At 37.0% G+C, this 14,142-nt stretch overlaps 1 protein-coding gene across 3 annotated transcripts; it reads left to right on the top strand.

Annotated features, from left to right (window-relative positions):
- The first annotated feature begins 3,912 nt into the window (after nucleotides 1-3,912).
- On the top strand, nucleotides 3,913-11,501 carry LOC126601898 (synaptonemal complex protein 1-like). 3 transcript variants are annotated; one of them, XM_050268662.1, is made up of 19 exons: nucleotides 3,913-4,164; nucleotides 4,256-4,305; nucleotides 4,490-4,697; nucleotides 4,778-4,903; nucleotides 5,042-5,140; nucleotides 5,937-6,613; nucleotides 6,696-6,944; nucleotides 7,028-7,156; nucleotides 7,241-7,309; nucleotides 7,389-7,499; nucleotides 8,012-8,119; nucleotides 8,208-8,318; nucleotides 8,395-8,481; nucleotides 9,141-9,230; nucleotides 9,339-9,446; nucleotides 9,671-9,757; nucleotides 9,891-9,953; nucleotides 10,541-10,643; nucleotides 11,189-11,501. In XM_050268662.1, exons 1-18 carry the CDS (start codon nucleotides 4,011-4,013, stop codon nucleotides 10,640-10,642), a joined length of 2,628 nt encoding a protein of 875 aa, XP_050124619.1. In that variant the 5' UTR covers nucleotides 3,913-4,010; the 3' UTR covers nucleotide 10,643; nucleotides 11,189-11,501. The 3 variants fall into 3 exon arrangements, with proteins under 3 accessions (XP_050124619.1, XP_050124620.1, XP_050124621.1); XM_050268663.1 differs by having other exon boundaries at nucleotides 11,184-11,501; XM_050268664.1 differs by lacking the exon at nucleotides 9,339-9,446.
- Nucleotides 11,502-14,142: the final 2,641 nt, after the last annotated feature.

Below are 14,142 nucleotides of genomic sequence, written 5' to 3'. Positions count from 1 at the left end.
GGGGTTAACCATATGGGGGTTCCTTTGGTATGTCATTGCTTCGGCGGAGGCGTGGTTGTAAGCTTGTGCCATCACTTCAGAGTAAGTATTCCAAGTGTTGGCATTGATCATGTACTTGAAGAAACAATCACGTAGGCTTTGAGGGTGGTCTTGTCATCTGCCTCAGTGCAGCGAGAATACTCATGGCTAAAGCGACCGGTATACTCTCGTAATGACTCGTCCGGCTTCTAGCAAATAGTGTACAAGTCATCTGCAGAATGCAAGTGATCGGTCTAGAAGATGTGTTGAGAGACAAACAGTTTCCTCAGTTCCTCAAATGAATCTAGTGTCTCAGGTGGAAGACTGCAATGCCAGTTTAGAACTCCGCTAGAGAGGGTGGAGGGGAAGAGAAGACATTGCTCTTCGTCGGTGTGCATCCGATATGCCATGGTGGACTCAAAGATGTTAAGGTGTTCAATTGGGTCATCCCTTCCAGTATAGAGTTGTAAACTAAGCTTTTGTTTTGTCTTCACCTGAATAGGGTGTCCAAGATCCTTCTTGTGAGAAGGCCAGGCTTGGGTTGGTTCCAGTCAGGTATCTCAGCCTGACGTTCGGCCTTCAACTTGTTTACTTCCTCAATGAGCTGTAGGACAAACCTGAGTGAAGTCGTGTACTACTGGAATTTTCTTTCTTAAGTCTCTATCGCCTCTTGAAAGTAGGAAAGTTTGAGCAAGGGCGTGTGGTTTTTTCTTGGACTCGCCGTACTGACTTCTAGGGCAAGTCTGTCGGAATACCTTAGAGTCCCCTGTACCTTCATGTTCCTCTGGGACCTGTTGTTCCTTCCCTAGATTGGCAGCTGGCCTGAGTCGTGAGAGGGGACCAAATCTTTCAGAAACCCTTGGGTCATTGATCTTCGAGCATATGTGGAGGGGATTCTCTCGACGTTGCTTTAGGAAGTCTCGGCAGTCACGATATCCTTCCACTCTTTATGTAATGAGGTGTCTTCCTCCACTTCTCTTACTTCGGGTCGAAGCAGCTTGGTTAAGAGAAGTCTCATGTTGATCAATGTTTTGATGATTAGCTCGCTCCTCATCAGGGATACCCATGTCGAAGGAAAGTGACCCTCTGTGTTGAGGGGCACCCAGATGATGGTTGATGTCCACAGGGGTAACGAGCTCGCGTGTTTGAGTACGTCTAGTTTCGTGGAGCTTCTTATACTGCTCCTGGATGACCTCATTCTTCATCGCTATCTTGTTGTTCTAAGCCTCCAGCTCATCAACTTTAGCCTGAAGAGCAAACTTGTTTTGTTCATTCTTTCGTTGCTTCGCACCAGGTGTAAGATGGGTGTCATTCTGTGTGCTGTGGCTTCCTTCGCTCCCTATATTGGAAAGGGATGCTTGGTCAAAAGAGAGTGTACGAATGGTGGAAACCAGCTTAACAAAGCTGAAAAGAGTGAGAATAAGTGTCGTTCCCACTGACAGCGCCAAATGTTGATGCACAAAATCAGCGAGGACTTTGGTACAACAAAAAGTGTTAAGTTTGTGACCTTCGCTAGATTGCTCCGGTCACTAGTGTGGATAAGTATGTAAATGGATAGAGACAGGGAAGCAAACACAAGATGTACGTGGTTCACCCAGATTGGCTACGTCCACGGAGTAGATGAGTTCTCATTAATTGTAAAGGGTTTACACAAGTACATAGGTTCAAGCTCTCCTTTAGTGAGTACTAGTGAATGATTTAGTACAAATGACATTAGGAAATATTGTGAGAGAATGATCTCTATTTATAGAAGAGAGTTTCTAGTTTCATTCTGACATTGACACTTGTCGTGTTGTGATTAGCTTCTGACATTGACAAGTGTCACGCTATGATTGGCTTCTGATGTCGACACATGTCACATTGTGATTGGCCTCCTGGTTGGAGGGAAACTCTTCTAGGTCCTTGACGGTATAATGTTGACCGGTGCTCAGTAGTTTCGGGATTGGTCAAGTATGGTACAAACATCAACGATATGAACAGTTCATCTTTCTGCTTCCACAAAAATATCATGTTTTCAAAAAAGAAAACGACAGTTAAATATAAATCTAGGTGAGAATAATGAGCGTAACATAAAAGACAGTTAAATATAAATCTAGGATTTCATGGATTATGATGTCGAATTTCAGAGTTGACCCCATCATGAAAGTTATAGAGCTTGTCACTACGAGCGTTTTTACTTTTTATTTTTTGCATTTTCACACTTGTACATTAATTATTATTAATTTTTCGCTCAAAGAAAAAACACTATTCATGAGGCTTGGAGGGTTGTAAAAATAGAAAATTACGATGTAACCATCGTAGAGAATGCAATCATGAGTGTTTGTGCATTCTTTTCACACATTAATTATTATGAATGTAAATATTTATATTGAAATCTCCCTAAAAACACCTTTCATGAGAGTTTGGAGGGTTTTAAAAAGCTAAACGATGATGAACCCCTTGTCAAAGTGTAAAAGATGCGATCATGAGCGTTTGAATATTATTTCACATTTGTAAATTAATTATTATTAATTTTTTAATGTTCATCGGTGTTTTTAAGAAGAAAAACTACATTAAAAATTTCTTAATGAGCGGTCAAAGTTGGCCACCCTTGACAATTGACTGATGTTGAGCACTGCTACCCACGTTAACCAAAATAAAATAAAACAATGTTAGTTTGGTAATTTTAAACTACTAAATAAATTTACCACAGTAGCCATAGGATAAGTGAGATTTTTAATGTCAGTTTCTCACTTATCCTATGGCTACTGTAGTAAATTTATTTTTAGTAGTTTAAAATTACCAAACTAACATTTTTTTAATGAGTTGAAACGAGTTATTCGCGGGTAGAATAGTTAAGAGTCCATTATTAACGAATGATCCATAACGACCCGATTACTTAACATGACCTGAAACCTGTTATGGTAATGTCGTTGAATGTCTAGTTAACGAATGGTGCAAAAAATTGCCAAGCTTAATTAGCCATAAGTTTTCTCTTAAATAATTGTAATCTTGCTTCGACCAATGAAATGATTACATTCAAATTTTCATTTCTACTTTTCATCCATTTACGTTATTAGGCAAAGCATAATTCACAAGATTTCAAGTTCTCGGTTTTACAGGCATAAAAAAACCCAACGGAATTAGCGTTTCATTTGGTGCTAAGTTGTTTGGTTAACAAGTTAGATCTAAACACAAACTTACAAATCACTGCACACATATTGTCTGTTGGTAGTCTCCAACAGTGGCACGCATATTCTCATACTTTCTCTCAAGCCATCTCTTGGCATTGAGAATGAAAATAACAATTGAGGTAAATCACGCGTAGACACAAGTACAACTCAGTCTGATTCTGACACAAACAAAAGTATAAACAACATGATTATGAATACAAACACAAGATGCGAATGACTTTAAATTTCTTGGTGAAACAACAAAACAAAAAGTATTATATCTAACAACGAGAAAAATATAAGTCTTAAAATTTCTTGGTAGACACAAATTTATACAATTTAAGTATCGAATTCGTATTCGAGGAATTCATTATCTACAATAACGACTTCTCATTTACAAGACCGACTTAATATCACTAGACCACTGACATTTGAATTAAGCATTATATTGTCTATTTTTTAGTTACCACAAAAAATAAAAATAAAAATTAATGAAAATAGCTTAAAATTTTTGAGTTTTAATAAAAAAGAAAAAAAATATTGTAAATGAATAGTATCAGAATGACTTTTTAAAATAAAAATATTATTTTTCATATCGAAAGTTTTTGTTAAAACTTCCAAAATAAAATCACTTCACCGTTTGCAGAAACTTGTACGAGGTTTAATCCAAAAAATTTAAAAAAAAACTATATATATATTGTAACATTACTTTGGCGCCAAATACATTTCATTTCACTGTACATTCTGAAACTCCAGAACTCGCAGAGCTCCAGGGAGAGAGAGAAATCGTTAGACAAATTTCTAGGGTTTTCTCTGCGCGATCAATTTTAGGTTTCGAAAATGCAAAAGCTAGGGTTTCCGAGCATGAGGAACTTGGATCAATTCAAGTCCCTCTCCAAATCGGTTTCAGGAGCTCCGAATATATTCTCTTACTCTTCGCGTCCTCCAGATTCGATCGCTTCGGGAAGCTTCGCAAATTTGAAGCTCACTGCAGGTTTTGAACTGAAAATCTTGAATTTTTGGTTGATTCTTTCGGAATCACGGAGTTTTTGTTGACGATCCGTTGTTGTTTATTTCGATTACAGAGAAATTAGTGAAAGAGCAAGCTTCAGTGAAAACTGATCTCGAAATGGCGGTATCTCTCTCTCTCTCTCTACCTGTGCGTGTGAATGTATGATTGTGCATTTGTGCGGTTTGATTTTTGTGTCTCACAATCTGCTTCGATTAGTTAGGGTTTCAATTTCTTGTCAATACAGATGGATATATGTAAGAATACAAATTCGAAGTTATCTGATCAACTAATTAAATGATAAATTCAGAACAATAAGCTGAAAAAATCAGTGGAGCATATTCGCGCATTAGAGGAAAAATTGCAGAATGCTTTCAATGAAAATGCTAAGCTTAAGGTGAAGCAGAAGGAAGACGAAAAGATGTGGAAAGGATTGGAGTCTAAGTTTTCTTCAACGAAAACTCTGTGCGATCAACTGACGGAAACTTTGCAGCTTTTAGCTGGTCAGGTTCAGGATGGTAAGTATAATTTTGAGCTCCCTGACCTTTCATTTTTGCTTTTGATCGCAGCTGTATCAATCGTTAACTTTCTTTAACAGCTGAGAAAGATAAAGAGTCCTTTGAATGCAAACTCTCTGCAAGTTCCGTAGCTCTTGACGGTTTAAATCAGCAGATGGATGGTCTATCTCTAAAATTAGAGTCTGCAGAGGAACTTATAAGGAACCGTAAGTTGTTTCCCCCAATTCATTTAGATTTCAGTTTTTCTGAGAGAATATTGAACTTTAGAATGTATGGATGATGTATTGTATGACTGGATAAAGGTTCATCTGCTGTTCTGTGATGTTTCTAAATCCTAATTGTAGGTGAAAAGGAGCTTGAGAAACTCAAAATTGATAATGAAGAAAGGGATAGATCTTATCAAGATGAGCGAAGAAGAAATGCAAATCTCATAGAGGAAAAAGGTAAACATCTAATGCATTAAGATTAGAGGTGATGTTATCACTTAATTGAACCAGACAAGTTTTCTGAATTTTAGATTATAGTCATGGAACTTTACCAGGGGACCAATTTGTTTGTTCAGTAATTTTGAAGATGGTTGAAGCTCATTCTTAGAAAGCATTTTACATTCATTGAATAACTTACATCCTACCTCCAAAAGGGAGATGGAATCAATCTGGCATATGGAATACGTCTCATGCATTAGTTTTCCCTTACGATCTGGGGAGCCTTCAACATAAGTTGATTTTATATATGGTTTCATACCCTTAAGTGATAGTCAAATACATTGGTGTACAGACTTCACCTTGTAACTTTCAACATTCCGACTCGTACTGGTGAAAACAGATATAAACTCAAGTTAGGCAATTCTATCAATGTTCCTCTTACCCCTGAAGCCTCTTAAAGAGTATGCTTATAACATTCTACTAGTCTTAAATGTTCACCATTCTATACTTCATCGGCAGATGAAGATGAAACTCTTTTCCACTTGAACCTAGAAATTTTCTCTTAAAACTTGTTTTAGATCAGGCAGTACATTTTTAATAGTCAATAATCTACTGTCTAGGTATAATAGCATGCACTGCTGACAATGAAAAAAAGAGAGAGATGTTTGACAATGTGTTTAGTCTTACCTCCATGTTGCAGTCATTGAGAAAACAATTGCACCTTGAGCAAGTTGAACACAATACAAAAATAAGTACTTCAAATTGTCATGGAATTGTTTTTATAAAGGCAGTCATTCGTGTATTTTCCGTGCAGATGCCATGCTTAAGAACTTTGAGGCAACTCTAGCAACTAATAGGTTGGCCACAGAGAGTTTGAACTCTAAGTTGGGTGAGGTGCAGCTTGAGTTAAAGTTAAAAGAGGATGAAATTAAACGTTTGATAACTGCTCAGGAGAACTTGGAAATGGAAAAACACAATGTTCAGTTTAGCAACGATGACCTTGTTAAGAGATTAGATATGTCAGTCCTTGAGATAAGAAACCTTGAAGGGTTCGTTCATGTGTTGGCCGCACACCTGGCTGAATTGGATAAACAAAGTTTGGATTTTCTTGACAAGTTTGATAAGCTAAACTCTCTCTACGACACTTGCTTCAAGATGGTCCAGCAGGAGAGAGACCTTTCTGCCAAGCTTGCTCAGAGACAGTGTGATCAACTGCATGATGCATTTCTGAACATAAAATCAGAAAAAGATGTTATACAATTGCTAAATCAGGAGTTGAACAATAAGGTCATCGAACTTCAGAAAGTTCAGGAGTCTGTTATGGCACAACTATCAGAGGAATGCCGTATAGCCAGAGAGAGGATAGAGAATTTGGAGTCTGAAGCAGAGATTCAGGTCTCAATGAAGATTGAAACAGAGAAGGTGGTCTCCAAATTAGAACTGCAAATTCATTCTCTGTCAGAAAGTTTAAGATTGTCGGAGAATAAAATGGTTAGCAAGTTCCCACACATTCATTTTATTACTAGAGATGCAATTTTTCCATATTAAGCTTTGTTTTTATACCATGTTGCAGCAAGATCTGTTGCTGAAAATGTCAGCTTTAGAAACTGAGAATAAAGATAATACAGAGAAATTACAAGCGGAGATACAGAAAAAAGATGAAGAAATAGATGGTCTACTAAAGGAAGATGAAAAACATGAAGAGCAAGTAGATCTGATGGATAAACAATTCAACCAACTCCAGAGCACGCTAGAGGAAAAGGAGCAACTTATTCTGGAATATAAGGAACGAGAGAAGAATCTCGAAGAACAGATTTCAGAGGTTTGAATTCAGTGAGAAATTGAGAATGTGTGGAGTTCATAATACAATTCTGCATTTATTTACGATTCTGTAATTTGTTGCAGAACAAGGCATTGTTGACTGCTGCTGAAAGTAGACTTGTGGAAGATAAGAAGCAATATGATCTCATGCTAGAGAGTAAACAACTGGAATTATCAAGGCATTTGAAAGATATCTCTCAGAGGAATGATCAGGTGTTATCTCTTGCAAAAACTTATATGGATACCACATAGGTGGTTTTAGTAACAAAGTACTGACAGTAAGAGGGATTTAATTAGGCAATTAATGACATCCGGAAGAAGTATGAGGTCGAGAAGCTGGAGATAGTTAACATGGAAAAGGAAAAGGTTATCTCATTGTTATCATCAGTTGAAATTGTTTAGAAATAAATCATGTTCTTCAATAGTAATCCATTTGAAACTTCAGGCTGAAAAACTTGTTGGACAAAGGGAGAAAGAATGTGAGAAAAAACTTGAAGAATGCAAAGAAGAATCGAGGCAGTACTTGATGCGCATTCAGGAGGAACATGCTACTCTGGTAAGTGAGGGAAAGTGGTGCTTTCTATAAATATCAAATTGATAATAATTTTTTTCCTATGACGCATTTGTCTGGTATCTTACTACCAAATCACATTTTTTGGTTTCTAACCCATTTCTGACATTATGAAACATTTGCTTTCAGTTAAGAGTTGTAATTCTTTTGCGTATGTTAACTAGTAAATACCTCTGAACTTGTATCAGATTATACAGAAATTTCGTTCTTGGCATTCACCCTTAATTCTCAGCATCTGTCAACTGTAGTTTGGAAAAAAATAAAAAATTATTTTATTGCTCAGTCTCTTTGGACTAATAGCTAATCTATTAAAAAAGATTATCTGCAATTTATTGATGAATGTGAAATTTTATAAGGAATTAATCCAAATATAATATGGGAGTTACTTATTTGGTAAGGCGTTACCATTGATGCTTCTGACTACGTTTCTACTTCAAGGTCTAATATAGCATATTTGGTTTAGAACAATATTGACTTTCATACTTGATGCTGTTTAGGTCAGTCGCATTCAGCAGGAACATGATAGGAAGGAACTGAGTCTAAAATCTGAACACAGTGAAAAGCTAAAGCATTTCCAACTGCAAGCTGAAAACGAATTAAGAGAGGTTCAAATAGATCTGAATTAAGTTGGAACTGCTAATTTAGGTAGAGTTTTATATGCTTACTTTACTGACCAGTTTATTATTTTCATAGAAAATAACTTCAATGAGGAGCGAACATGAAGCCGAGCTGAGAGGTTTGAGGCTTCAGCATGAAGATGAGTGTAGAAAGCTGCAGGGTGAATTGGATCTTCAAAAGTCCAAAGTACATATCTACCACAAATTTTTTTAAATAATTGATTTTTTTGTACCTTTTACTTACGGAATGATGATTATTACAGGAGGAGAAGCAGAGGGCATTACTGCAAATGCAGTGGAGAGTTATGGGTAATAAGCCACAAGAGGACCAAGAAGTGAATTCAAAGAAGGTTGGCTTAAAAATCGATAACTCTCTCTCTCATATCCACTAACACAGATAAAATTAGTATAAGTTATTTAGGTGCAATTGATTGGATGTATTGGGTTAATCTTAATTTTTGTCCAGATAGATTACTGTGGCTGTGGAAATTGATCTAAAATGTTGTTTAAACTGTATGGCATTGATTTAGTTAAGATTACTACACCAGTGTTCAATTTTGGTTTCATCCCTATCACACTAGGTTACACTTGATTCAAGTCTCATAGTAATTTTAGTGCTGGCATCTTCTATGGGCATTCTGTTTGCATCATCAGCAATATTTTCTGTATGTACGGATATAGCAATGTCATCTGCTTATGTTTCTCACAATGATTTTTCATGTGCATCCTTAGTTGTCCCTCTCTCTCTCTCTCTCTCTCTCTCTCTCACACACACACACACACACGGAGAGGGAGAGGGATGGGGGGAGTTGGGAACTGGGAAACATTTTGATCTGAAACAATGAGGACCGTGGTTAACATAGTGATCATGGCTGGTGGGACTTGGAAAGCATATTGTTAATAATTTTTCATTTCTGTGGTTGAAGTGTAAAATATCTTATCGGGACTATATGAACAAAAAGAGAAACTAATCTGAAAGTCTGATCTTAATGACTTCATTCTGTCTCAGGATTACTCCATTTCGTCAAGGCAGATGAGAAACACGGCTAGTAGAAAAAGAAGTCAGCATTCTCTTGTAAGACCAGAGATTGATGAAAAGGTTGTCACAATAATGAAAAATCATGTTACTTTCCTTTATTTTTCGTCCCTGCAACATAAAGATATGAAGATTATTATGATATGTTTTGTATGTCATTCTATTTGATAGGAGTCACCTTTACTGGAAGTAACACAAACACCAGTGTCAAAGTTGTTGAAGAAAGTAGAACACATAAACACTGGAAGTGTAATGAATATTCCACAGAATCACAAAAAGGTATATAACTTCTGTACTAGGTTTGCCTTCTAGTGTATTCTTAAATGGTAAAACAACTCTGTTCTATAGGTTATAAATGCATCTAAGTAGTGAAAAAGAAGATATCATATAAAACTTATCTGCAGTTGCACTAGTGGTTGTTTAAGAGTTTAATGTTTCCTACCGATATTGTTTGATCAATTCATGCCTTATTCCCTCAACCTCCTCAACTTACTTCATGCTAGGTAACTCATCGGGAGTATGAAGTTGAAACTAGTAATGGAAGAACAATCACGAAACGAAGGAAAACAAGAAGCACAGTAATGTTTGAAGTATGTACCTGATTATTTCAGTGAATCTATATAAACAGATATGTTTTGTATATGAAATCAATAAACCTCTAGAATTTCATATCTTTTGTGTGGACATTATCTTGTACTGAATTATATATATATATAACACCAGGATCCAACAAAACATAAAAGGACAAGAACACCAAAAGTTGCTACTCCCAGGATTGTTGTTAAGGTAACAGAAGCTAAAGTGATTACTTATCTACTTCAGTTTTTATAATGTATGGTGATGCTTCCACTTTGTCATACCTCAATATTGCTCGGAACCTCTTTATAGCATGAAGGCAAGGCCTGATGAACTCATTATGGCTCTTCCTTGGAACAGAGAGAAAATGAGATCTAGGTAGTTAATAGAGGGCACAGGGGAGGGAGAGAGAGGAGGAAAGGGGGGGGTGCGGCGGAGCTTGGCTGGCTGCACTGGTGTTGGAATTCCTTGGGTTCATTTTGCTTCATTTTAGACTTTTTTAGAGATATTTCTGCGAGATTCCTCATCCTTTAAAAATTAGAAATCCAGATACTTTTTTTCATGTTTTTCTTTCCCAATTTGTTTTGGCTTGGCTTATATAATGCTAGTAATATCACGAAGATGAATATATGAAGGGAAACAAAAGTTATCGGTTGGAAACATGCGATGATAATTTAGAAGTTTTATAATGTATTGAGCTATTTGAAAACCTGGATATGCAGGTAAAATTATACCACTGCAGTGTTCCTTTTGAATCGCATTTTAAGAAACTGCAATTTGTTATACTTGTTATGTAGGGATCTAAGGGAGGAGGTCAACCACATCCTTCAACCATTGGTGACTTGTTTTCAGAAGGGTCTCTAAATCCATATGCAGACGATCCCTATGCATTTGATTAAGGTACTTTTTCAACTGATTATTGCGTTGTTTATTTCATTTTCGGAACAAAAGACGCCTCCTCTTCAATTAGTGGATTCTGGTTTTTACTTAAGTCCTTGTAAGCTCTTTTATGCGATTATCAAATTGTTCTCCTACGCCTTTTCATCTTGGCTGATATCTGATCAATGTTAAGAGCTTCTTTGTTATAAAATAAGACATAATGTGAATTATCACAATTGTTTTCACCTAATTATTATCCACCATCTATCTTATGGCTCCGTGGAACTATGTTCTTAACGCAGTCCTTATATCAGTTAGCACATCATGTCTTCTTCTCTGCTCAATTGTTCGAAAATTTCTTGATTACTTTAATTGGAAGATATTGAATAGGCCAGAACCAAACATCCATTTTTCTCTCAGTTTATAGTCGATGTGAGTTTGATTTGCTCATTGCTGCTGCAAATGCGCTTTAAAAACTTTCAAAGGGAGTCTGCAATACAGTTACAGTGTCGATACTACAAATAATCGAAGCATAACTGCAGTCTTCTTGTTTTGTTTCCGTTCAGGGATGAGATCTCTGTGGTTCTTCCCAACTGCATCACTCACAGCAGGCTGGCGATGCACAGGGTTTCTGTTGTACGGGCGGCTTCCTCTTGTATATATGTCCGCAGAAACTATGACATTTTACCAATTTTCTGGTTCTGTTTGGATCGCTTTGTCAATGCTGAACTCTTGTCGATGTTGGATTAATTGCATCCGCGCTCTGGAAATAGATGTTAAATTGATGCAACTTGTGACACTGCACTGTTTGGCTTATTGTGCCATCATTTTTGGATATGAAACATTTGGTACAAAGGGTTAAAGATTTCGAGCGGATTATTAACGATTTATTTCATAATGTTTGCTACTATTGTTAGCTTTCAATTAAAGTTAGAGAAGAAGTGGTGAACAAGAATTTGGTGATTGCGAGTGTATCACTACTAGTTATCGGCGTTAATGGATGAGATTTGAGTGATAAAGATTGCGCTTAATCGACTTGTAACCAAAAGATTGTCATTGAGTGGGAGAGGTTTAATTTAGGTTCTTACTTTGCCTGATATGATAAAGACTTTTCTTATGTAGATAATTTAAATGGTTTAATTTAGGGCTAAAGAGCCACCGCACAAATCATGTGCCACTTGATGCAACTCAAATTATCTTGATGCAAGTTCAGCCCGATTTCTCAATAATCCCACACGATACCATATGAACGGTAAATGGTAGCAAACATTTTTTACCACTCGGGATTGAATGTAGGTGTAAATGTTCATAACCAACTGATCTAGAAACCCGACAATGTGAACCTTATGCTTAGAGTTAAGAAATTTTGACACAAGGCTTGGAATATTACTGAAGTTTGACTGTAGAGTTGCTGTTTATGTTCATTCCTACCTGATTTTCTTGCCTTTGAAGGTCTGTCCGTGCTGTCAATTATTTGGGCTACATGCCACGAGGACGAATGCCTCCCATCACTGGCTTCAACCGGGAAGCTGTTGACTACCAACTTGTATTTTTAATAAAAAGTTTCAACTTGAATTTAATAAAAGAAGTTCTAGGAAAAGTACTAATGAGCTCAAGTGTTCAATCACAAATGAGGCCTGGCCTGAGGGGTTTTGGGTATTGGGTTTGGTTTTTGAAGTATGTCAATTTTCGTACCAAATGTTCCAGAGCCTCCTCCATAGAACGTGGCGCGAGCACACTTCCAAGGACCGGCAGTGAACCTAGGCTTATGGTGCTTGCGGTGTAATCCAAGCCGCGCAAGGTTAGCAGTAGTGATGACATGGTCGGGAAGTAGAAGACGCAATGAGTTAGCAGTAGTGATGACATGGTCGTGAAGCAGAAGAGGAAAGAGCCGCAATGAACCCAAGAGGGTTCGCAAATTAGGCAATGTCATGGTGTAATTGTTCTTTGTGTAGTACAGAGGAAGAGGATCAAGGTCTTCTCTGTAAGACCATCTTCAACCCTAGCCTAAAACCTAAAAATATTTAAAAATTTGAACTTGGATGATATAAAGTAGCCAACGGCTATTTTTTGCATTGGGCTGATGATATAAAGTAGTCAACAGCTACTTTTTGCATTGAAAGCTGGGGGAACACCCCCACGTGGGGTTGCTTTTCTTCAGCAGAAATGTGGAGCCCATTTTACGTTGTGGCTTAAAATGTGACCGGAATTTGGCCCTCATTTGGGTTTTAGATTTTAGGTTTATTTTAGGTCATGGGTTGGAGTGGGTTTTAGGGGGAAAAAAGGGGAATTTTAGGTTATAAGTCATGGTTGGAGTTGGTCTTAGCATTTTTTTTTGTTTGAATTTTTGGACTCTAATCTTAATTGGATTTATTATATTTTATGGCTTTGGAGTCGTTTTTCCAATTGGTTAATTTTGAATTTTGCACTTTATTTCTTTGTGTGATGATAATTTGGGTTGTTGACTTTGCTTTTCCAACCTTTGGATGGCAGTGAAAAAAAAAAGTTATGCCCTCAATATCATATCATGTAACGTAGCAAAGATGAGATGGGTTGTACTGGTTGGTCTGTATCTAGCAGCTCTCTCTCTTTGCAGAGAGATTTTTCAATGTGACCGTCATATGAGATGTACATCACGTGTCTCTATATAAACGGTGGGATATGTGTGTTAAAAGGTTAATAACTTAAAAATTAAAATTTTCCACCACTTACATAAAAACACGTAGTGTACCATCTGTGTTTCCGTCACAATTAAAAATTTCCCCTCTTTATGCACTTTCAGCTGGCCAGATCACAGAAGGGGATGCTGCTTTCCACTCCATCACAATCTCCCCCAACCAAAAATCTCATCTTTCTCAAGTCCATCTGGTCGCGTCCAAACAGAGCATACCCAAAATGCCAAATTATCAAACTTATACAAAACTCTAAATCGAATATCCGATTTCAAAATTGCTTACCTTGATTGCAGAGGGCTTAGAAAGCGCCGGCATTCGGTTTGGTCGCAAAGTTTCGAAGGCCTGCCGGAATTTGATATGATCTGTAATTAGTGATTAGCTTAATCACTATTAAAGGTTTTAATCTTGAGATTCTTAGGCTTATTCCTGTCTTAGTGAAGCTTGTTATAATTAGCCAACTGGCATGATGAGTTGTGACTTGTATAAGAGTACTAGCTCTCACTATTTTAATCAGATCAGAATTTACACAAAAGAAATATAAACAAAAAAACATTTAAGAGCTTTGCTCTCTCTCTTCCTTCCCTCTCCATCTCTATCCTTTGTGTTACTTGCAGGTTGATTAAGGGATTAGAGATTTGTATCGTATCAGAATTATACTCAATTGAGAAACATTTAATCACCACAGTTAGATTCTCTCTCTCTAAAATCACATGCAAACCCATCACTTTTCACATGCTTCCATTTTCTCTGACATGCAGAATGCTTAAGGAAATCGGTTTATATGACTAAAAATTGTGAGTTTCTGTCAAGGAACCCAAAAGCATCCTCTTATAACCTACTTCTTG

Source organism: Malus sylvestris, chromosome 15 (assembly GCF_916048215.2).
Source record: "Malus sylvestris chromosome 15, drMalSylv7.2, whole genome shotgun sequence".
Classification (NCBI taxonomy): domain Eukaryota; kingdom Viridiplantae; phylum Streptophyta; class Magnoliopsida; order Rosales; family Rosaceae; genus Malus; species Malus sylvestris.
Note: the sequence above shows the minus strand (reverse complement) of the source record. Positions and strands in the feature narration are given on the sequence as shown.

Excerpts from the sequence above, each read along its gene's own strand:
- LOC126601898 (XM_050268662.1), top strand. The coding sequence starts at position 4,011 with ATGCAAAAGCTAGGGTTTCCGAGCATGAGGAACTTGGATCAATTCAAG. Across the intron at positions 4,306-4,489 it reads AAACTGATCTCGAAATGGCG|AACAATAAGCTGAAAAAATC; the intron begins GTATCTCTCTCT and ends TGATAAATTCAG. Across the intron at positions 9,954-10,540 it reads CTCCCAGGATTGTTGTTAAG|GGATCTAAGGGAGGAGGTCA; the intron begins GTAACAGAAGCT and ends CTTGTTATGTAG.